The sequence below is a fragment of the Perognathus longimembris genome, chromosome 3 (assembly GCF_023159225.1).
Source record: "Perognathus longimembris pacificus isolate PPM17 chromosome 3, ASM2315922v1, whole genome shotgun sequence".
NCBI lineage: Eukaryota > Metazoa > Chordata > Mammalia > Rodentia > Heteromyidae > Perognathus > Perognathus longimembris.
In genome coordinates, this window is record NC_063163.1 from 118,606,981 (window position 1) to 118,631,398 (window position 24,418).

The 24,418-nt window shown below is 55.6% G+C and overlaps 1 protein-coding gene across 1 annotated transcript in view; it reads left to right on the forward strand.

Annotated features, from left to right (window-relative positions):
- Window positions 1-5,319: 5,319 nt before the first annotated feature.
- Window positions 5,320-24,418, forward strand: part of Grik4 (glutamate ionotropic receptor kainate type subunit 4) — a 215,421-nt gene continuing 196,322 nt past the window's right edge. Inside the window, exons 1-2 of the mRNA XM_048344013.1 lie at window positions 5,320-5,427; window positions 12,251-12,382. Of these exons, the coding sequence (XP_048199970.1) occupies window positions 12,301-12,382 (82 nt within the window). The 5' untranslated portion in view covers window positions 5,320-5,427; window positions 12,251-12,300. The remainder of the gene's footprint in view (window positions 5,428-12,250; window positions 12,383-24,418) is intronic.

A 24,418-nucleotide genomic window follows, 5' to 3' on the forward strand; every position in this document is an offset into this window, starting at 1 on the left:
CGGCCTCCCCGCCCACATGTGCCCTCACCCCTGCCTGGGCGGTCGACTGGCTTCCTCAGTGCGCCGCTCAGCTCGCGGTCCTCCCTTCAGAACCACGGTGGCTCCTTACCGCCTGGAGGATGACGGCCCCCGCCGCCTCAGCCTTGGCCCTGGCAGCCTCCGGACTCTCAGCTGAGAGCCTTCGGCCCTGTCAGAGCTGATGGATCCCTGCCAGGTGGGCGTGGGCCCGCCCCGTGCACACCCGAGCCTCAGTGGCAGGCCGAGGACTGTGGGCCACGTCTCCCGAGGCTCTCCTGCCAGCCGCAGGGCCCGGGGGTGACCGTCAGCCCCGCTACCTGTCTGGTGGCAGAGGTCGCCCTGCCGGTGGGAGCTGCCCCGCGTCCACGAGCGTCCTGAGTGGGGGCCGTGTCACTCTTCACACCGGGTCATCCTGCTTCTCAGCGTCCCCTTGGCCCCCCGTGGCCCAGGACGCGGGTGGAAGCCCAGGGCCGCTTCTGTGGGGAGGAGAGGACAACACCTGCGTGTCCCCGAGCCCTGAAGAGAGGCAAGGGTCCGGGGCCCAGCCCAGAACCTCGGCCACGGCCTGTGTGGCAGGACTGGGCCGGCAGGGTGACGGGTGGATGGGAGCCGAGGTGGGGGAGCCTGGCTGGGCGACCGGGGGGCCTTGGGATGGGTGCGCAGGGCCGGCTCTGAGCAGCGGCTCATGTGCAGAGAGGCCGGGCGGCCTGGGCAGACGAGGAAGCATCACTGAGCTTGGCTTGTGAGCACAGGTGTGCACAGCGCACTGCACGGGGAGGACAGGCTTGGGAACAAGGAGCGGGCCCTGACCTTGGGGCTGGTCAAGGACACAGCCCGGGCTGCTTATCTCTTAAATGATGGGCCAGATGTTCTAATGGAAAAAAAGCAATCCAACCTCTGGTGTTTAAAATGCAAACTGTAGAGAACACTCTAGAATAAATGGAAGGCTCCCTCCCACTCCTGACCACACAACTCTAACTCCTCTCCAGGGACAGCTGCCCAGCTGCCAGTCCCTGCTGCCAGCCCCTCGGGGAGCCCTGCCAGGTCCTGCCCCAAGTGGTGGCGATTGGTGCTAATTGAGCTGGACAGAAGGGAAGAGGCGGGCCGGGCCGTCAGCGCGAGGGCCATCTGAGATCGAGGACTCCAGTGGAATAAATCCGCCACGCTGAATTTTGAAGGGGCGCTCTCCGTTGTGGGTTTTTAAGTTTCTAGAGGTTCTGTGCACTAGGTTTTCTGTCTCTGGGAGCAGTCGGGGGCTGGGCCGGGTCCTCCCCACGGAATGAGCGGGTCCAGAGATAATGGCCGACCTTCTCTGCCTAGGAGATCAGGAAAGAACCCATAGAGCACTGTCTTCTGATGAATAATGACACCTACATTCTGGGGTGCCTGTGAGCGGGGTGTGGGCAGGGTGGGTCTGGGGAGGTGGAGATCCAGGCCAAGGGGTGGGGGCTCCACCCCTTGTGGGTGCCACCATCTGTGCCCCGCCATCTCCCCGCTCAGGACTTCCTCTCTATCACTGAGAGTGCCATCCTCTGCCTTTGGCTTTGACCTGAGCACCTCATGGTGAAGTCCAGAACGCCGCCGCCGCTCGAGCGGACATCCCGACTGCATCCTGCTCACAGCCCAGTTTCGGGGCCCCGTCTCCTCCCTGCGCCTTCTCTTCTCCAGGCTGAGCACACAGCTCCTTTCTGACTTGGCTCCTGAAGGGTCACCATGCATGCACTTGGCCCGAGGTACTGAGCACCCTCCGCTGGGTAGAGAGCCTGGCACAAGGCAGAGGCGGCCATCTTGAGGTGATTCCAACCGTCCTAAGGGTTGTTCCTCCGTGGCCATTTCCTTGGGGGAGGGCAGGGTCTCTGGGACCTAAGTGTCTGTCCTTCGGGGAGGCCACTTCTGAGGAGCAAGCCGGCACGGCCACAGTGGGTGCGCGGCGAAGAAGCAGCTCTGCGCTCTCCTGTGTGTCACTGCTGACGCGCACCGTGGTCTGTCCAGCAGAGAACTCGGGAGCTACTCACTTTCTCTGACCCGACTGTGCGCCCTGTCAGAGCTGACTCAAGTCCAACGGCTCATCGCCCCGTTACCACCCTGTGCCACCCTCGGGAGCGTCTTCTTCTTTGTGTTCATCAGCCATAATGATGACATCTCCTCCCCTCTACTCTCACTTCCCCTCTCTCCCTCCTCCTCCTCCCCCTGCAGTCCTGGGCCTCCAGTACTTGGGCCACGCCCCCAGTCCTTTTTTCAGATGAGATGTTGCACCTTTGCCTGGACTAGCCTTGTACCAAGATCATCCTCCCTCCCCTTCCCAAGGAGCTGGAGTCGTAGACAAGCATTTCCATACTTGGCTGGGATTTTGTTTTCAAGAGACAGAGAGGTTCACTAACATTTCTCTTGGGCTGATCTTGAACTGTGATACTCCTGCCTAGGCCGTCTGCATAGCTGGAATTATAGATATGAGCCACGGTGCCAGCTTCCCACGTGGGTCTCTTTATGTCCTAGACTGTAAGCCCCATGAGGGCAGGAACTGTGTCCCAGGGCTGGAAACCGGCCTGCCAGGCAGTAGACATTCGCTAGATACATTCCTGGAATGAGTGGAACAGAAATCACAGTAGCACTAAATGTATTTGCCTGCTTGGGCCAGTCCAGGGTATGGAAACAGCACACACCACGGTGCAGCAAAAGCACTCGACGGTCCAGGGCTGGTAGCCCACACCCGTCACCCCAGCTACTCAGGAGAGGATTGAGGCGCAAAGCCAGCCCAGGCAGGCAATTCTCGGAGAGACTCATTTCCAATTAAGCAGCAAAAATCTGGAACGGGAGGCATGGCTCACGCGGTAGAGCTCTAGCCTTGAGCAGAAAAGCCAAGTGAGAGCATGAGGGCCTGAGTTCAGCCTCTGTATCTGCAAGGGCATGTACGTGTGTGTGTGTACGCCCGCATACACACACACACACACACAGACACACACACACACACACACAGCACTTTACTCATTCGCAGAGCAATTCGACATCCATTATCTCATTGGACCCTTTTAGCAGCCCTGTGAGGTAGAGGACGTGAGTAGAATCCCTCCACTTCTCAGCAGAGGATGTGGGAGTCCTGGGAGGTTAAGTGACAGGCACAAGGTCACCCAGATCTCTGCCTGTCATCTTCTCGTTTTCGCCCCGTGCCAGGCTGGGGCTTGAATGATCGCTGGGGAGCCCCTAGGAGGAGTCTCGACTGGCGCAAGGGCTGTAGGTTCAACCTAGCGAGAACCCAGCGAGGGGGCATGGGGGTCTGTCTTGGTGAGCGACGATGTGGACCGGGCTGGAGGAAATACTGAAGGGCGTGGAGAGAGGAAAGGGGGAAGAGGTTCTCATTTCCTGCCTGCATCATGCCTAGGCCCTAGGCCCTTTCCTGTCCAAGGGGGAAGACTTGTCGTCCAGTTTGCAGCACAGATGGGAACCTCAGTGAGATTAAGGGCTGAACTGAAGGGCACAGAGCAACAAGTGAGATTGGAAGTGAGGGACATTTCTCTAACCTCTGGTGAGAGAGACAGATTTGTGGAGGCTACGTTAAGGGGCTCATCCTGAGATCTACCAGGGGCTGGGATCTTCCCTCCCGTCAGTCGGCGCGGGACTGGCGATCAGGCTTCTGTTTATTCCAATGAGTCAAACCCAGGCCATCTCTTGGCGCCCGATGCCCATCTCCCCCAACTAACCCGTCCCCGGCACAGCCCCCCGGGAGCACCTCCTCCTGTGGGGAATGCTGACGTCAAGGACACCAAGTCGAAGCGACATTCCAGAGGGCTCCCAGATGCGCTCCCGGGACGCTCACCTCTGATTTCGCAACACGTGTGGGTGGCTTGAAATCCCCTTGCACTGAACTTGCCTGGACACCAGCCGGGAGGTGGGGTGTACAGTGGGGTGGGCTGGGGGGGGGGAGGGCCCTAGTGTGGTGACCCGGCCACGGGCTGGGTGGCCTCGGTGGGGGGTGGGGAGGTCTCTGCCGCTCTGCCCTTGGCCTCCAGCCCTGCAGGTGGCGGAAGAGAGGCGTACCCGCCTTACAGGCCCCTGCCAGGAGTCGATTCTGAAATGTCGCTTCACACCTAGTCCAGTGACTGCGTGTCATCGCAGCCCTCGATTCCTAGGCCCGCCCTCGGAGAGCACCTGGTCTCCTGGCCTCATTCGACGTCACCAGGAGCCGAGGCTCGAGGCATCGCCTGCCAGTGCTTGGCCGCACCCGGGCCCGCCGGCTTCCGGCACAGCCGTGGGTCCCGGCACCAGCCTGTTACCAGGGAGACGGGACACCCACAGCACGCAGGCAGCCCGATTGTGTGAAGCCACCGAGGCCCATCCTCCGCGAAGGAAGCCCCGGCCCCGGGCAGCCTGTCCCCGCCGCCCTGGCCGCCTCCCCCGCCTGACCTTTGCGAGCGGCTCGCTTCTGTGGAGAGTTTCTCGCAGCCAGGGGCGTCAGAGGACGGCGGAGAAGGGCTCACGTCCATTTGTCATGAGCGGCCTGGGGCGTCCGGGGGACTAATCAAGATCTTGTTGCCCAGAGCCAAGAGAAAACTTGTAATTAATCTGGCTGCCCCTCTGATTTCTCCTGTCCTCCCCGCCGCCAAACACTGTCTGGTGGCTGTCAACCGCGTCTCCACCCCGCCCCGGGAAGATGGTGATGAATGGTGTAGTGGCCCTGGGAGGATGAGAGAGAAGCCAGGCGGGGCTGCTCAGCTCAGCTCAGCACAGCGGGCGGGCGGGGCGGGGCGGGGCGGGGCGCCCGAGGGAATGCAGGGAGCGGAGCGTCCCCACTCTACCCAGCAAGCATCGACGGACCTTCTGCTCATATCACACACCCCTTGGCAAGTGTGCCAGGTGGCCCCAATGGTAGAAAAGGGAAGTACCAAGTTCAATAACCACAGATCCATTGTCAGACATTGCTCGAGGCAGGCCCAGGCAAGGCGCTGTCCCAGGTGCTGGATGCGGAGCTGTGTGTGGTACAGCCCCTGCCCTGGGTCTGCCCACACAGCAGAGGCAGGGATGGGATGGAGGTCAGGGTGGTTCCTGGAGGCTCTGAAGAGACCAGCGTGGGCCCAGGGCCCAGCCCGTCTTCTTTCAGCCTGCCACAGAACTGTGTGACACATGGTGTCCTCCAGCCGGGGTCGGGAGGGGCTGAAGGGCAGAAGGAACCTCACGCGTGTGCATGGGGACATTGCCCCTGGATTATAAATTCCTCATGGGCGAGGTCCCTGAATGTAAATCACCATAGTTGAACACCTAGCATTTCCGCAGACACCTTCTGATCAGCTTCTCTGGTTACCTCCACAGATACCTGCTGAGCACCTACTATGTACCAGCCTGGGTCGGGCGCTGGAGACACCGGGAGAAGAGTCCGAGTTATCCCCTGCTTCCCTGGTGCTGCTCACTCCAGAGGTAAGCTCTGCGTTTCCTGTGTTTGACGTGGACACGGAAACAGACCGTGAGGGGCACAGTGCCTGCCAAGGCCCAAGGCCAGTGTGTCTTCAGTCTAGTTCTTCAGGGCCATGCCCGGGCATTCAGAACAGTGTCACCAAGACCCAGGAAAGCTTTGTCTCTGAATGTTCAGACTTGTGGATTTGCATCTCCAAGACCTAGACTAGTGCCTGGTATATGCTACAGACTCCATAAATATCGTTGAAGGGACAAATGAATTGTCACGGAGAAAAGAACTGTAAAAGTCTGGTTAAGGCTCTATAAAAGTAATGCTGAGTATAGTCATTTATGTCAAACACCTTCCATTTATGCCCAAACAGCATGCTACACAATAATTATTATGCAGACTGCTAAATAGGTGTCAGATTAGCCGCTGTAAATTTTATTTGATGGCAGCGCTGCGTGCGGTTTGTGCCGGCGTGACTTTCCTTGTTGGTGTGGCTCTCCCGAGCCTGGCTGAACCCGGAGACCTCACTCCCGAACAGCGATGGCTGGGATCCCTGCTTGCTCCTGGCTCGCAGCTGTGCAGCTGGGCACGAGGACCCAAAGTAGTCTCGCCCCGAACCTTCCGGGCATGAAGAGACCCTCCACGTTGCACACGCAGGAGCCTCAGAGGTCTGCAGAGTGGGTTCTGGTGTTGATTGCATTTCCTCTGTCAGGCAAGCTCTGTTCCGGAAGAGGAAGAGTGAAGCGCAGGGCCTGAGGTCACACGTCTCTGCATCCACACCCAGGAGTTAATGGACACAGTTCGGGGCTTGATGTGCCCACCATGTTTTCTCTATCCACATCCTTCCGGTTATCCCCTCCCTGTCTCCCTTCAGGGAGGATTGCTAGAGGCCTCTGTGTCCTGAGCCAGGTGTGTCACGCTTCCGCTTCCTCTGTCAAGAGATTCTGGAAGCCGTGCTCTCCCTCGCCTCTGGGAGGGCAGGTCCCGATGCCCGGTACAGACCTGCAGAAGCACCGGCCACCCGGAGGAAAGTGCTTCCCTCGGAGCTGGGCAGGCTGCCGCGCCCCATTCTGAGGACCCTAACTCTGGCGAAGGTGCAGGGTGAGGAGTGGGCCTTAGGCACAGCGCATGCGTGCAGGAGACTTCCGGGTGCTGGCTGTGGCTAGAGCACGGAATCAAGGAATAGGGGACAACTTCTAAAGCATTGCACACCGGAAGCACTTAGGCTGACGCAGTCCCCTCAGTGGTTTCTCTCACACACTGAACACCCTGGTTTAGCCAGCGCCCAAGCAAAGGCCGAGCTTCAGGGCCCCAGGAGGCCCGTATGCCAGACCCCCTGCCCTGAGCACCTAGGGAACTGCATTTGGAAAAGCATGCATTTTTTTTGGTACGGAACAGTGGCTTTCATGTTGTCCTTCTGAAACAAGCACATAAAACATCTTGATCGTCTTCATCCCCATACTGCCTCCTAGTCTCTTACCCTCTCTCTCTCTCCTCCCCTGGCTAGTCCCAGCAGCCCCCTTTCTGCTTGGATGTCTTTTTTTTCCCTCCTGGATTTCACATAGGAGAGAAAACAGGTGATGCTTATTTTTCTAAGTCTGACTTATTTTGCTTAAACTCTCATCGATCTACGATGCTCTGTTAACACGACGATTTCCGTCTGTATCTCTCTCTCTGAGTGGTCGGATCTCGTTCTTCTTTTTGGCGGACGAATGCCCTGTGGTGTGTGTGGACCACATCTTCCTTACTCAGCCCTCTACTGCCAGGTACTGAGGCTGTCCGTTTGGCTCTTTGGAGTGATGGTGCAATGCACGTGGATGTGTGGGTGTGTCTAATGCATGCCGAGTTTGGCTTCTTGGGGTGTATGCCCACAGGTGGTGTGGCTGGGTCACATGGTAGTGGCAGTTTGAGCTTTGGAAGCATTTCCGTACTGATTTCCTTGTGGTTGCACTCACCTAAGTCCTCACCGACACTGTACGGCCTGGCTTTCTCCCCACATTTTCTCCACCATGTGGGGTTTCTCTTGTTGACTTGATGATAGCCATTCTGACTGGGGTGAGCTGTATTAGGGTTTCACCCTGGGGCCTCACGCATGCTGGGCTGGGCAAGTGCTCTCCCACTGAGCTGTTCCCCAGTCGGGCTGCTTTTACTTTACTTTGATTTTCAGATAGAGTCTTCTTGTGCATTTGCCATGGCTGGTCTCACGTTATGATCTTCCTGTCACAGATGTGTGTCACCCATGTGTGTCACAGATGTGTGTCACCACCCATGACCGGTTTGTTGTTGACATACAGTCCGGGTCACCCTAGCTTAGTCTGGTCTTTGTGAGCTGCCTTCTGAGTTGCTGGAATTATAGCTGTGTTCTACCCTCTACTGTAGGCTTGATTTGCGTTCTCTTGATAGCTAAAGACACAGACTATTTGTTCAAGTATCGATTGACATATTTTTACTTCCTTTGAAAAGTCTGTTCAGTTCATTTGCCCATTTGTTGATGGGATTGTTAATTGTTTTGGCATTGAAAAGTTTGAATTCTCCATAAATTATAGATCTTAGCCTTTTTTAGGATGAGCAACTGATAAAGATGTTCTTCCATATGATAGGCTGTTGCTCTATGTTGCTTTATATTCACATTAACCCGTCTCTGCATCCACACCCAGGAGTTAATGGACACAGTTCGGGGCTTGATGTGCCCACCGTGTTTTCTCTATCCACATCCTTCCGGTTATCCCCTCCCTGTCTCCCTTCAGGGAGGATTGCTAGAGGCCTCTGTGTCCTGAGCCAGGTGTGTCACGCTTCCGCTTCCTCTGTCAAGAGATTCTGGAAGCCGTGCTCTCCCTCGCCTCTGGGAGGGCAGGTCCCGATGCCAGGTACAGACCTGCAGAAGCACCAGCCACACAGAGGAAAGTGCTTCCCTCGGAGCTGGGCAGGCTGCCGCGCCCCATTCTGTTTCCTGTGCCACAGAAGCGTTTCAGTTGGATGCAGTTTCACCGGTCAGTTCTTGCTAGGATTTCCTGAGCTGTTGGAGCCCTATTCAGGAAGTCATTGATTATTTCTATGTTTTGGAGTGTTCCCCCCATATTTTGCTGTAGAAGTTTCAGAGTTATTATACTAGACCGTGCTGTTTTTGTTGCTGTAACTCTAGTACAATTTCACGGCGGGCATTGTGACCACTTTCAGCGTGGCTCTGTTCACGGAGGATTATTTTGACTACGTGGGTTCTTTTGTGCTTCCATAAGAATTCTAGGATTATTTTATTTTTTTTCCAGCACAGTGAAGATTGTTGTTTGGACATTGTGATGGAAGTTGCATTGAGTCTCTTATGTCATTTTCAGTAGCCAGGCAATTTTAACAATACTAATCTTGCTGTTTCCTGAATGTGGGAGGTCTTTCCATCTTCTGATGCCTGTGTCATCTTATTAAAAACGTTTACCTGTTTACTTCCTTGGCTACATTTATTTTTACTCTTTCGGGGCTATTGTGAATGAGATTGTTTCCCTGACTCTGCCCCACCCCCCCGCCAGTTGGTTTGTTATTGGTATAATAGAAAGCATTGATGGTGTGTGTGTGTGTGTGTGTGTGTGTGTGTGTGTGTGTGTGTGTGTGTGTGTGTGTGTGTGCGTGTGTCTCCTGGGGCTTGAACTCAGGGCTGTTTCTGAGATTTTGTACTCAAGGCCAGTGTGCCATCACTTGAGCCACAGGTATACTTCTGGCTTCTTGGTGATTAATTGGAGAAAAGAGTCTCATAGACTTTCCTGCCTGGGCTTTCTTCTAACCACAATCCTCAGATCTTGGCTTCCTGGGTAGTTATGATTATAGACACGAGCCACGGGTTTCTGACTAGCGCTGATCTTAAAATGTTGATTCGTACCCTAATGTTTGAGTGAATTTGTTCATATCTAAAAGTCTTTTGGTGAAATGTTTAGGATCTTTTAATTATAGGATCATATCATATACAAATAGAGATAATTTAACTTCTTTCCCATTTGCATACCCTTAACTTTTTTTCTAGATGTTTCTCTTAAAGTTTCAAGTACTATGTTGAGTAAGAATGCTGAGCAGGGGCTGGGGATATAGCCTAGTGGCAAGAGTGCCTGCCTCGGATACACGAGGCCCTAGGTTCGATTCCCCAGCACCACATATACAGAAAACGGCCAGAAGCGGCGCTGTGGCTCAAGTGGCAGAGTGCTAGCCTTGAGCGGGAAGAAGCCAGGGACAGTGCTCAGGCCCTGAGTCCAAGGCCCAGGACTGGCCAAAAAAAAAAAAAAAAAAAAAAAAAAGAATGCTGAGCAGACTCTTACCTTGTTCCTGATTTTTAGAGAAAAGACTTTCAGTTTTTTTCTTATGCAGTTTGGTATTCAGAGTGAGATTGTTTGATGTAGCTTTTATTATAGGGGAATATGATCCTTCTATACCTACTTTCTTCAGGCTTTTATCATGAAAGGATGTTGAATTTTGTCAAATGCCTTTTCTTCATCTAAGATAATCATGTGATTCTTGTCTCTGATTCTGTTAATGTGCTGTATTATGTTTATTGATTTGTATAAGTTAAAAAACACCTTTGATCTCTGTAAATGAAACCAAGTTGCTCATGGTGTCTGATCTTATTTTTAAAAAGTGATTGAATTCACTGTGCAAATATTTTGCTGGAGATTCTTATGTCGATGTTCCGCAAGGATGTTGGTCTATAGTTTTTTTGTCTTTTTTTTTTTTTTTGCCAGTCCTGGGGCTTGAACTCAGGGCCTGAGCACTGTCCCTGGCTTCCTTTTGCTCAAGGCTAGCACTCTGCCACTTGAGCCACAGCACCACTTCCGGCTTTTTCTATATATGTGGTGCTGAGGAATCGAATTCAGGGCTTCATGTATGCAAGGCAAGCACTTTACCACTAGGCCATATTCCCAGCCCGGTCTATAGTTTTTTTGTTTGGGTTGTGTCTTTACCTACTTTTGTTATCAGGGTAGGACGTACTTCATAGAATGAGTTTGGAAGCATTTCTTCTCATTCTGTTTAATGGATAGCTTGGAGAGGATTGGTGCTACTTCTTTAAAGATCCTATAAAATTCAGCAGTGAATTTGTCTGGTCCTAGGCTTTTCTTTGCTGAGAGACTTTTTATTACTGCATCAAACTCATTACTTGCTATTGATCTGTTTAGTTTTTTTTATATCCTCTCAGTTCAATTTTGGTAGGTCATATGAATCTAGAAATTCATCCATGTCTTTGAGATTTTCCAAATTATTGGAGTGTTATTTTATTTTACAATATTCCCTAATGATTCTCTGGATTTCAGTGGTATTTGTTGTAATATCACCCTTTCATCTCTAACTCTATTAACTTGGGTCTTCTCTCTCCCTTTTGATTAGTTTGACTATAGCTTTGTCTTGTTAATCTTTTCAAGAACCAAGTGTTTGTTTAATTAATCAAGAACCAAGTCTTTGTTTTATTAATCACTCTGTCATCTTTTAGACTTCATGAATATCAACTCTGATGTTTATTATTTCTTTCCTTTAATAATTTGAGATGTAGCTCATTTTTATTTTTCTAAGACCTTGACATGCATTGCTAGGTTGTTTGTTTGAGATCTCTCCTGGTTTTTTAATGTCAGTAGTCATAGCTATGAAGGTCACGGTTAGCATTGCAGTCGTATCCTATCTGTTATGTCTTGTTTTTATTTTCATTTGATTGTAGGAATTTTACAATTTTTTCCTGTTACTTTTTAACCACCCACTGGTTATTCAATAGAATATTGATCCATCACTATGGGTTTGTTGTTGGGTTTTTTTGGTACAATTTTCCTAGTTTCTCTTGCTGTTGGTTTCTAGTTTGAAAAGATGCAAGAAATTACTTTTTTGTTGTTATTTACTAAGATATGCTTTGTATATGATCTATTTTGTGGAAAACTTCATGAACTGCTGATAAAGAATATGTATTGTGTAGTTATTGGACAGAATACTCTGTGGATGTCACTTAAGCCCATTTATTCTATGGTGCAGATGAACTGTGGAGTTTCTGCACTGATATTGGAGGGGGAGGGGAAGGTGGGAGTCTGGATGATGTATCAATGAGAACAAGGCATGGATGTCAACTGTTACTATTGTAGTAAGCCCAACACTCCCTTTATGTCCAGTATGATTTGTTTTGAGACACCAGGTGTGGGTGCCTACGTGTTTACCATCATTGTATCTTGGTGATCGATTGTTTCTCTTTCCAGTATATAGCAACTATCTCTGTCTCTTCAGATTACATTTGACTTGATGTCAGCTTGGTAGGATACAAAGATAGTTCGTGGAGTTGCTTCTGGATTCCATTTCTTTCAGATATTGTTTGCAATCCTTTCAGAGTCAGTGAAAGGATCTTTGCCATTGCAGAGGGTTTCTTACAGGCATACAGTAGTGGGTCCCCTTTTTGCGGTGTAACCAACCAGTTTGTGTCTTTTCATGGAGAACCAGGACCATTTATATTTAGGGTTATAATTTAAACCGTGATCTAATTCTTTGGCATTTTCTTGTTTTCCCAGTGTTTAATATTTTCCTACTTCCCATTGTCTTAGCTACTGTTTCAGTGGGATTTGTCCTTCCCTGCTGCTGGACTTACTGGGAACAGTCTCTCTTATTCCAGCCAGGGCAGAACTGACATTCATGTTGGCCCCCTCATTTGTGTCAGCCCCTGCAGGTGGCGACTTCTCCTGAGCTACTTTAGTCCTCGCCTGCAGCTCTCCCGTGGTAGGGCCATATAGAAGGGCTGTCGTCTGCCCCTCAGGGGGCTCCCTGGACTCTCAGGCCCCTGGGATAGATGGGGTGGCTACCAGCAGCACCACACTCAATTGCTCCCTCCTTCCACAGAATTATGTCATGCCCAGACCAGCAGAGGGCTCCATGAGGAGTTATAGAAGATGCCCCGCGTCTCGGCGCCTTTGGTGCTGCTTCCTGCGTGGTTCCTGATGGTCACCTGCAGCCCCCACTCCCTGAGGATCGGTAAGTGCAGCCCGGTTCTGGCCGACACCTCCACTGTTGCCCCCGCGTCTTTGTGCAGTAAAGGCCATGCGGGAAGCTCTCACTACCTGGTGCCATGCTGAATTTGTCGGGGGCGGTGTAGAGCAGGGCGTGGATGTGGATGTGCTAATGGTGGGTGGCAGTAACACGGGCTCACAGCTCTGACCTGGTCCACCTTCCCAGCTCCCCGGTCTCGGGTAAAGATGCCGATAGCTTCCTGGCGCGGTCCATGACTGGCTCAGCCTGCGCACGAGCGGGCAGCTGTCCGCGAAGGAAGATGACGACGGCCGTGGGGATTCTAAGTCTAGTTCTGGAGATAACAGGAAAGGCCTCTTCCTTCCTTTGGTCAGTCAAAGAAGGATCCTAGGGAGTGTGCTGTGTCCTTGGTACCAGTTGACCGGAGCTAGGAATCTGCTGAGTGACACTGAGTTTGCCAGCTTGGGGGTGCCGTTGACTTGCTGCCGGCTGGGCGTGGCCTGGTTCTGATGGCAAGTGTGGGGTGACATCCGCTCCTCCTCTGCCATTGTCCTTGTTGCTGTGCACATGCCAGTCCAGCTGTGGGCAGGCAAGCGACCACCTGTATCCCCCCGTCCCACCCCCTCCCAGCTGAGGCACCTGGGAAACCAGCGCGGAAGGAGGCCAGGCACCAGCAGATCACACCAGGGTGTGCCCGAACCTGAGGACTAGAAGCACAGCCCCAGCTGCAGGGTGAGGACAGGGGCCCTGTCCAGCTGGCACAGAGCGGTCATCTGGTGGGACTGTGGACAGCGTAGGCGAGGGGTCAGGCTGTCTCTGGGGGCATGCAGGAGAGTCAGGGGTCAGTGTGGGGAAATGGCCGCTGGCTAATGGCACCAAGAAATCCAACTTTTGGGTCCCAAAAAGATGGGTTCGTTAGCAGAACCCGAGAGGCAGAGGTGGGTGGGGCTGAATGCAATTGAATCCAGATAGAAAGTCCCTGGCTCCCCTTTCCAGACCAGCTATGGGCTGGGAGTGGAACGGATACCCCAGCAAGGCCGGATGCCGATCTTAAGCCTTGACCTAAAAGGGTTGAGCCTGACGGAGAGTAAAGACAGCTGGCTGGGTACCAGAGGATCATGACCCCCAAGCTAGCCTGGGCAGAACAGCCTGCAAGACTTTATCTCCAAAACAACCACCACCAGTAACAAAATAAGAACGAAGCCGACTGTCACTAGACTCAGGGGAATCAGGGAAAGCTCCAGAACATCCTCCAGTTGTGACCAGGACTGGTCCTCTATGTCCAGAGTAGAGTTTACACAGAGATGGTGGCCAGGAGGTCCGGGTGTGGACAGAGGCAAGCCAGCAGCTGAGACGCTAGCCAGGCCGGTGTCCCCCCAGCAGGGGCCGCACCTGCAGGTCTCTGAGCTGCCCCGCCAGGCCTTGGCTGCACATTTCTGCATCTAGATGCAGCTCTGCCGATGGACTCGATCCTCCCTGCCCCCACCTCCCCCCTGCATGCTTCAAAGACCAAAAAAAAAAAAATATGGAATTAAAAACAAAATCTTCTCTCCCCCTCCTTCATCCATTTCTACAGAAACTTCAAACCCTAATTTAATTCTGCTTAGTGGCAATGAAAAAGCGGTTCATATCCTTAAGTTGCTTCATTTATAAGATGCCCACAGTCATCCGACGTCCGCGGTGAGCATTGCTCCCCCTGGAAGTGAGCGGATAGAGCAGTAACCCATCCATTTCCATTTGTCACTAATGGCAAGCGGAAAGGCATCCAGCCAGAATGGCAGAGCCTCACGGCCAAGCTCCCTGGTTCTCCGGGAGGGAAAGCGGGGAGCGGAGCCCGCAGACCCCTCTCCCGGGGGCTGCGCCAGCAGGGAAGGACTTGGAGTGCCTCCCACGCTCCCCACTGCACTCTAAGGGCTGGGTTGGGGGGTGTCTGTTGAGGCTGTGCTGCCCCCCCACCTTGGGTTTGGTTCCAGCCATCCAGCCCACCATCTTCCCAGCAGACAAGGTCAAACCCAGCCTGAGCGCAGGAAGCAAGACGTGCCGGGCCCTGTTTGTGGGTCTCCTTGGTTGTGCTGGGAGCTCTAGGAGCCTTTGAAAAGTCCCCGAGATGCTTGGGGGTGGAGAGGTGCTAATTACATGAACTCTGGAGGGGAAGTGGAGTAGGGCAGGCGGGGGGGGGGGGGGGGGGGGGGGGGGGAGGAGAAGTAGGTCAGGAAAACGCCAGTGGTGGTGCACCACTTAGCAGGCAGTCTCATGCATAGCCTGGCTGGGCTGGCTAGGTCAGTGCAGGGCTTCCTGTCTTTTAGAGGTGCACGGGAAAGGGGGGGTGGCGGTGCAGCACCTCGCACCCTTCCTGGTGTCCACTGCACTGGCGTTTGAGGGTTCCTCAGCGCCCCCCGCCCCCATGGCTGGCCGTCAGTGGGGCCCGCAGAGATGAATGGTCCCGGCCGCCCCGTCCTCAGCCCCGCTGGTTGCCAGTGACAATCTGGCTGTTTGTAAAGAGACAGCCAACCCCATTTCCCCGCCTTGGGATGGCTGTTTTTCATTCAAGCGAGGGGTGGGGCTGGAAATCCACCCAAATCGTCTGCCACTTCGTCTTCGGAGGCTGTTGAGTCCCCCTCCCCCCCACACCCAGTGAGGTTTTGGGTAACAGCAAAGGATGTTATTTATGGCTGTGAGACTGCAAGCATAAATTCCCCACACTCTCACACATGTGTCGTCCTCCCCCCCCCCCCCCCCACTCCGCAGTCATCCGTCTCCTGGAACTGTGTTTTGATTTTGCTTCTGTCCCTCTGGGTTGGCTGAGCGATCTGAGTTAATACCGCCCTGACAAGACCCCGGCCCCGCCATGGCTGCCCTCCGTGGCCGAAAGGGATCGTGGTCCTTGTGTCTTGCCGCAAAGGACGCTGAGCACCCATTCTCCGACCTCGTCCTTGTACAGATGGGGACACAAGCCCGCAGGGCAGGGGTGGGTCAAGGTCACGGGGCGACCTGGCTCGCGGTGCCCGGCCCGAGGGCCTGGTGTGCGTCCTCAGGCTTCCGCTGAGCTTGCAGGCTGCGTTCCCGTGGCCACCTGGAAGCAGATCACCTTCAAGAGGATGTGAAGGTTATTTTCTTGTGCAGCTTCCTCTCGTCTCTTCTAGAAAATGTTCAGACATTAGCCAGTGATGTCCTTGTCCCTAATGCATTCAGTGCTCAATAAGCATTTGTTAACTGAATCAATGCTGGAGGTTCCAACCTGACTCCTGGTTCTCTTCTACCCGTCCCCCCCCCCCCCCCCCGCCTCCACTGTAGCCATGCTCAGCTCTTCTCTGCTACCTCAGTGTGCAAGAGATCGGCTCCTGGCTTCACCCTCACAATGCTGGGAGTCTTTCTCCCACACCCCACCCTCCTCTTCCTCCTCCTCAGTCACATTGGCTTACAGGCTCTTCCTGTGTCCATCCATTCCCCCCCCCACCCCCCGGAATGGGAAACACTCAAAACATGGCATTCCACTCGCTGTGGCATTTTCCCACCAAACCGAATCGCCAGGGAGGGGGACCACGTCTCGCACAGCGGGCCTGCGTGGAGGAAATCCTGCAGCCCCGTGAGTGCAACGGAGGAGCCCAGGTCCTTTGCCAGGCCTGGGTCACCCACAACATGGGCAGTGCTTCCTTCTGGTCTCCCCTGACCCCACACTCGTAGGTGTGAGGCAAGGTGGAGAGAAAGCATGAAGAGAAGGAGAAAATGTCCACTTACCCATCCCACTTCAAGGAGAAAACGGGACTTAGCTAAAGATCTTGACCATGCCGGGTGCTAGTGGCTCTCGCCTGTCATCCTAGCTACTCGAGAGGTTGAGATCTGAGGACTGTGGTTTAAAGCCAGCCCAGGCAGAAAAGTCCCCGTGAGACCCTTATCTCCAATGAACCACTCAAAAACTGGAAGCGGAGCTGTGGCTCAAAGTGGTAGAGTTGCTAGCCTTGAGCAGAAGAGCTCAAGGACAGCACCCAGGTCCTGAGTTCAAGGCCAACAACCTCTCCCCCCTCCCCCCCAAAAAAACAAACATAAAAGATCTTGGCCAGGTGGTGGTGAAAGTTTTTGTTGTAATAATAAGTACATGGATTCATTAATTCACTTAAATATTTACTGAATGCAGTGTGCCAATCACTGAGGATAAGGTGCTAAATAATAGTGGTCGACGTGACTCCCACTTGGAACGTCCTCTTTTTGTGCCAAGCACTGGCCAAGGTCTTTGCTGTATCTCGGCCTACCTCTGTGTGGGAATCAACCCTCCCATGTTACAGATGAGGAGACGGAAGCTCAGAGAGTTTAAGCAAGTTGCCTCAGGTTGCAGTATCTCTGCCTCCAAAGCCGTCTCCGCTCCGCTCCGCTCTGCCGGAGGAGACGCTCGCCGCTGACCTTGTAACAGTAGCAGCATTGCCAGTGTGGGAAAGGAAAGGGAAGGCTGGAATTCCCATGGCTCACACAGTGTCTCTCTTGGCTTGGGCACGCTTACTTCCTATGCATTGTACCTAAGAGTTCAGTGTGGAGCTGGCAGATGAGGAAACTGAGGCTCTGGGATTTGGTGAGGCTCTAGACCCGGCAGGGGAGGTCCCTCCCAGTGTGGTGACAGCAGTCATGCTAGCAGGCTCCTGGAGTAGTAATTGAGTCTCTCTCCTTGTTTAAGGTTTCCTGGGGTGGCAGAGCCGCAAGAGCTCTTATTTGACATTCCACCTCATTAGGACCCCCAAGCTCTTTACAATTACAGTCGTTTTTTTACTTAGCTGGATTCCTCCAGTGAGCTCTAAGTCTTGGCAGAGAATATTCAACGTAGAGCACTCAAATGTTATAACCGTGAAGCTCACAGGAGAATTGGAGTTGCCGAGAAGGAAGATAAAAACCCGTGTCTGATGCTGGGTATAGCAAGATTCAAATGTACCCAGTGTATTCCTCACTTGGTTGAAGATTTGGGAGTAGCGGGCTTGCCTGCTTATGCTACCATGTGATTTGATTTATGACATTCTGATCAGCATGTAACTTTTCATCGTGGCTCTAAATTGAGTCACCTGTATAGACAATCAATGGGTCTTTCACGTTAGTGACAAATAGAAATTGATGGCTTTCCTCTTCGTCTGTCACCTACAGAGAGAATAGAGACAGAAGAGGAGGGACAGAAATCTCTCCATGGTGAGAGTCCACGGGGTCTCTTCTCAGGCTCTCGCGCCATGTCCGGCCATGGTGGCAGCTTTGGTCAGGGTTTGCTAAGAGAGTTACCGATGGCACGTTTTGAATCATGGGTTGACCTTTCAGTTTCCAAACTTCTCTCAGGAATTGCTCACACACCACTGATGCCAAAGCAACTTTATAAAACGTGTAATCAAGAGAGGCAACCGATTTATTCCCTCAGGAGATCTATGTGCGTGTGTGCTCTCGCTCATCCTCCTCCTCTGTCACCCGCACACTGCGGGGCGGAGGAGGGAGGCCTGCGGACCCCACACGGGCCAGCATTTGATGCGGGTGCTGTCAGGATGTGTGCTCTCTCTCAACCTTTCCAGAACTCACTTGGGACCCAGAGCCTCGCATTCCAGTCCTTTCTGCTGAGAAGTTGGGGGTCAAGTGGGCACGGGTGCTTCGTTTCACGCATGTAGGGTATCGGGGTCTTAAGCAAGGATGTGCGCGGCGAAGACCCCCTCGACGAGGCCACGGCCACTGACTTCCAACGGCTCGCCCCTCCGTGCAGTGCGAGCCGTGTTCTTGGGTGATGACTGAATCTTCCCAGCCACCTACAAGGCAGGCAGCAGAGGGGCACATCTTGGGGGAGACGGCCTGAGGCTTTTGGGGTGTGCAGATTGCCTACACTCTTCAGAGGTGAGAGGTCATGTCAAGGTCGAGGGTGGCATGATCTGAGCAGACATGGGGGCAGCCACGGTGGCAGAGCCCTGCATAGACTGGGTGCGGGTACTTCATAAAATAAAACCTCCAAGCAAGGGCACTGATCTCCCCTCCCTTCCCCTTCCCCTTCCCTCCCCTCCCCCCCTTCTCCTTCCCCTCCCCTCCCCTCCCCTCCCCTCCCCTCCCCTCCCCTCCCCTTCCCTCCCCTCCCCTCCCCTCCCCTTCCCCTTCCCTCCCCTCCCCTCCCCCTTCCCTCCCCTCCCCTCCCCTTCCCTCCCCTTCCCTCCCCTCCCCTCCCCCTTCCCTCCCCTCCCCTTCCCCTTCCCTCCCCTCCCCTCCCCTCCCCTTCCCCTTCCCTCCCCTCCCCTCCCCTTCCCCTTCCCTCCCCTCCCCTCCCCTTCCCTTCCCTTCCCCTCCCCTCCCCTCCCCTTCCCCTTCCCTCCCCTCCCCTCCCCTCCCCTTCCCCTCCCCTTCCCTCCCCTCCCCTCCCCTCCCCTCCCCTTCCCCTCCCCTTCCCTTCCCCTCCCCTCCCCTCCCCTTCCCTTCCCCTACCCTCCCCTTCCCCCTCCCTTCCCCTCCCTTCCCCTCCCCTCCTATTTGTGCTGATCCTGGGGCTTGAACTTGGGGCCTGGACACTCTCCGTGAGCTTTTGTGCTCAAGGCGAGTGCTCTACCACTTGAGCCATAGCTCCGCTTCTGGCTTTTTTGGTAGTTTAGTGGAGATGAGAGTCTCTCAGACTCTCCTTCCTGGGCTGGCTTTGAGCCGTGATCCTCAGATCCTCAGATTATAGGTGTGAGCCACCAGCACCCAGATCGCGGTGTCATTTTCAACATACTTGCGATGGGTCCCTGGGAGACAGTGGGAGAGCCGCAGCGCAGGCCCTGGGAGGCAGGGGCTGGGGTCCTGTGCCAGCCTTGGACAGTGGCATGGCTTCCTCTGTGATTCCGGCAGGCGCCGCCCGTGTTCATGGGTGATAGGATGGCGTGGCTTCCCTCTCATTGCAGCCCCTGGAGGGTGTTGTAGCAGCCGCCGGGGAGGCCTGGGGCCGGATGGGCGTCGTTGTGGAGTGCAGACCAGCCAGGTGGCTCTCGGGAGAGCCAGCAGCGGGGGTCTTCGGTCGGAGTATCTCAGACCTTTCCCCAGCTCTGCGACGCGGCTTTCGGAGTCTTGAGATGTGGAGTGGGCTGTTCACAAGCTGTACTCGTGGGGAAGGAAGGGGTAGAATGTGGACATCGTGGAGAGAGATTTGGGGTCCGTGGCTTTTTAAAACTGTTCCCCAGGCTGTCCGAGTGGCCCCTTGGGCACCAAGGTCACCCCGGGAGAGTGGAGAGGCCCAGCAGGGACTTCCGCGTTCAACAGAGGGGGGCGCCCGCCGTCTCTAAGCCCCCTCCCCTCCTGCGATTCCGTGGCCTGATCGTTTAACCTTTGCTCTCCCGCTCGCGCGGAGAGATGTGGCGTCCTCATTAATAACCATTAACAGGTGCTTACACCGAGATGGCCATCTGCCTGATGGAAGCCACGACCCCATTTGGTTCCAGTTGCTTGGGTAAGCCAGGTGAGAGCAGACCCCTTCCTACACCGAGGGGGGGGGGCGGTGGAGAAGCGCCTTGGAGGGAGGGAGCAGCTGTGGGGTCTCAGCCTGGCGCGCGGGTGTGCCCGGCTCCGCGGGGGGAATCCCTGGTGCCACGCAGGACCCCGCGGCTCCGCGGCGGGCAGGGCTGCGGGCACGCTGCGCTCTCACTGGTCGAGGTAAGCTGGCTCGCGCCGCCCGCGGGCTTCGGGAGGGTGGCCCCCGGGGTGAGGAGTCCCCGGTGGCTTCTTCCTGCACCAGGGGGGCTTCTCCCGCCCTTTCCTGGCTCGTGGGCTTTCGAGGGCCAGGTGCCACGGGCGGGGGAGGGAGGGCCACTCTGTGGCAATCCTCGTAAATTTCCCCCAGCAGCGGGGATCCGACAACAGGAGACTTTGAGCTTTCAGCTCACGGATGAAAGAACAGGGATTTTCCCAGAGATGACAGGGATGGCAAGCACGCAGCCCGGGGGGGGGGGGGCTGGGGAGGAGAGAGGAGAGTGAGGGAGCAGGGAGGGAACCCCACTTCCGGGCAGCCGGTGGCCTGAAGAAGAGGGAGAACCTCCCAAAGACCGCGGGGAGTGAACTCTGGTTACCCGCCAGAGCTGTGGGGCTTCCGATCCGAAAGGCCGTCTTCGGGGAATAGCGGGTGAATGCTAATGTCCCCGTTAGAGCCGGCTGGGGGAAAGAGAGCGTTCGAAAGGAGTGGAGGATGCCGAGCGGCAGTCAGTGAAGCGGGTGGGGGCGTCCGTGAGTGGAATGACCCGTCTGCGGCCTCCGGAACGTCCCATCTAGTCGGCCTCTTCCCAGCAGCCCCTGAAGTGGCCCCCTGAGCGTAGGGGTGCCTGGGTGGGCCCTGGGGGTGGGCTTGGGGGGCTGGGCGGGGAGGTGGGGGCACAGCTGGAGACTTAGCCCTGCCACCCCTTGAGACGGCTCCCTGCTGGGGCCGCCATGGATGCCAGCCTTACCCTGCAGCCGTGAGGAGGGCTGGGCTGGGCTCCGAGGGCAACGTCACGAGCTTCGCTGAAGTTCCTGGCACTTCCCAGCCGTGTGCCTTTTAGGCCTACAACTCAACCAGCCAGGCTGGCACTCAGTTTCCCATCGCTAGCCTGGAAATAATACTGCTTATCCCTGGTTCTGGTGTTCATCGAAAGGCGTGATCTAATGGTGCACGCGCGGTATGTGACACATAGAAATGTTTAGTGGACGTTTGATTTCTTTCAAGGAAGAATTAAGAGCCAGGCAGCGTGGCACATCCCTGGAATCCTAGCTAGTTGGTAGGGTCAAGGTTCAAGGCCAGCTGGGTCAAAAGCATTAGCCAAGACCCTGTCTCAACTAACAATCCAGGTGTGGTGGCCCAGGCCACGTGGGCGGCCTGGATAGGAGGAACAGGCTCTACATCTATCCCTGGTCCAAAGCGTGAGACCTGATAACTAAAAAGAATAGAAAAAAAGGCCGGCATCATGGTTCAAGCGGTAGAGCCCCCGCCTAGCAAACACAAGGTCTTGAGTTCAGGCCCTAGTGCCACAAAAAAGTAGCAGCTGGCTCAAGATCTACGGCAAACACCGGGATGCAGTTGGAATGGAATCGCCCCGCTGACTGTACACGTGGAACCGAATCCCAGCTTTGCATGTGACCTTTGGCAAATTAAGTTACGTGGCCTCTGCTGCTTGCTATGCAAATGGGGGATACAGTTGCTCACCTTACGTGATTATCGAGGCTTCTGTAGAGACAGCGAGTGGAACAGAGCTAGCGGGATGCGCGAGTCAGAGGAAGTCAATAAATAATGGCTGTTATCCGAGGTGCCACCGTTATTGCCATTACTAGGGTTTTCCATCGCTGCCATAACAAATTACCGCAAATTTAGCAGCTTAAACAAGACGAATTTATGAGCTCAGTCCGTGGTTCCAAGTGTGGCTGAGCTGCTGCGCCATGTCCTTTCCTGAGCCTCTGGGACAGCGTCTGTTCGCTGGGGTGGCAGGCTCCCTGCGGTTACGGGACCGCGTGCCCGCCCCGTGTGGGGGCCGCCGAGAGCCACTCGGAGCCTCGGCTGGCCAGCCTCCCTCGTGGGAGACGGGGCCAGGAGGAAGCTTTCCCCAGGGCGGGCAGTGCCTGGCGAATGCGCTCCGCCCCGGAAGCTGCCCGCTACCCCGTCCCTACCCCAAGTCGCTGGACTCTCTCCCCGTGGTGATCCTCCACTCTATATGCCAGCCCGCGAGAGGCAGCCGGGCAGGGGCTGTGTAACAGGCAGTGCTTTATCGCGTGGATGTAATACGCGCACCGAGTCGCCTACCGCGGAGTGGTATCTGGGGTGGTCGCGGGGGCTCCGCGGGGCGTGGAGGGATGTGTTTGTTTCCCGCCAGGGGGCCTGGAGGAGGTAACCTCCTCCCGGGTCCCGGAAGACTCTGCTGCCCCTGCCACGCCGTCCGAGGGGCAGAGCTGCTTGTGCTGGGTTGGCAGTGAGGCGTTCCGAGGCCTGGCCTCGGGAGCTGGTCCAGCCTGCGCCTCTGTCCCCTGGCTCTTCCTGGACACCGGCGGTGCCTGGCTCTGGGCTGGGCTTTGTGGGAAGTACGAGGGCATAGGAGGTGCAGTTGCTTCGTGTTCTAAGTAGGAGGTGGCAGGACTCAGACTCGAAGGGACTAGAGACGGGCGTGGTGGGCTTAGACGTCGCCTGGAGGGCTCAGCCGTTGTGAAGTGCAGGGCATGGGCCGGGGGGGGGGGGGGCACGTCTCGGCATGGGGGGGGGGGCTTCCTCTCCGCTCCCAGGTGTCTGTTCCGTCACCACCAGAGTCGGGTGCCCTCGGCGCCCCCCCCCCGTGGTGCTCCCTGGGTGCCCTCTGCCCGGAGAAGGGGACCCCAGGCCGGGGGGTCGCACTGTCACCCCTCCTGTGCCCCAGACATGCGGGAGAGAGGCGAACTCGGAACCGAACCGCAGGAGCAGCGCTTGAAGGCACCTTTAGGCCGCGTTGTCCCCACGTCGCCGTTATTTATAGCCGCTTATTTATGAGATTCAAAATGGTGTTTAGCGGGGAATCATACGGCGGTGATCTCTGATGGCTTACGCGCTAATGGCTGAATGTATATTACCATTGCTATTTATTTAGCCCTGCTCCATGCGTCGGGTGCCTTCCCCCCCGTGAAGCCACCAAGGAAGGGACTCAGAGGAAGGGGAAGTAACTCTACAGGGGAGCCCAGGTACTAGGTGAGGGAAGGGCTCCCCAGAAAGTTTTATAAATGCGAAGGGTGAATCTTGTGGCACTAAGGGGATGGGATGGGAAGGAGAGTTTAAACGTCACGGCTGGGGCTTTGGACCCCACACCTGTCTGACTTTCTCTTGGTAGCAGCATCCATCGAGGATTTATTCTGTGGCAGGCCTGACACTCGACAGCGCTCACAACCGTCTCCTCCCGCCACTTTCCGTTCATTTTATAGATGGCAGACGGAGGCTCCGAGAAGTGGGAAGACGTCGCCGTGGTTACGTAGCTGGCAGGAGTCTGGGCTTGCAAACCCTGGTGCCATTACCCCGGCTTTACAAACCAGGCCCTTTCTTTGGGTTAGACTTCATTTTGTTTGCAGTCAACAGCGCAAGAGCTGAACAGAGGACTTGTTGCCTGGAGCCCACGCAGCTGGAGTAGAGAAGGAAGCAGCTGGCGTCCTCTTCTCTTTCCCGGGGTGTGGAGTGTTTACAGTCTGCTCGAGCGGAGCCGGGAGCAGTCACCACCCACCCTGGGCCACCGGAAGCAGGCCCGAGGCTGGCTCCCCGGCGGTAGTAGCTCAGGCCGTGCCAGGCCCTGGTGGCCAGTGAAGACCCCTTGGCCGGTAGCACTCCCTGCCTGTGCCTGCAGAGCATGGCCGCCGCACATCTGCCTGGAGAGGAGGTGGTGGGGGAGGGGTGGACCCTGCCAGGCCCCACCACACACAGTGGTGTCTCCACCTTCTGGGCGTCCACGGAGACCGGGGGCCTCCGCACGGGGAGAGCTCCTGCCCGGTGCCACGCTCCTCCTTGCAGCACTGATGCCAACTCTCTGGTCTTTTCCGGGGTAGCCAGATCCATGGTGTGAAACCTTTGGGCTTTTGAAGGAGGGTTGCTGGGTGATTGGCCCAGCGTCCTGGGACCCCCGCCAGGCCTCTTGGCGCTGATGGCGGCTCCCGCCCCGGGAGAGGACCACCCCGCAGCAGAGTGGCGTTGCCTCGGGTCTCTTCCCTCTTTCTCCTCATCCCTCAGGGTCAACCCTTCATCTGGGAGGCACGGCCATTTGGGCAGCTTCCAAGGGCACTTGACAGGAGGGTCCTCAGGGGCCAGTGGCAGAAAGAAAGGGGCCAGGGAATGAGCCAAGGGCAGGAAGGCGCTGGAACCCTGAAGTAGAGAGTTCCAGGCTCTGTTTTGTTTTTATCCTTTGGAGACAGACTCTTGCGATTGTCGCCCAGGCTGGGAATCCCTCCGCTTCCACATCCTGAGATAGCTGCATGATAGGTGGACAGCACCCAGCCAAGCCTCCGTGAGCTGTTGAATTTGCAGGGGTCCGACCCTCGCCGCGGTCTCCGAGGCCCCCCGGGTCTGCCGCGCCGTGTCTGTGCAGTTCCCGTCCCTCCGCCCTGCGCCCC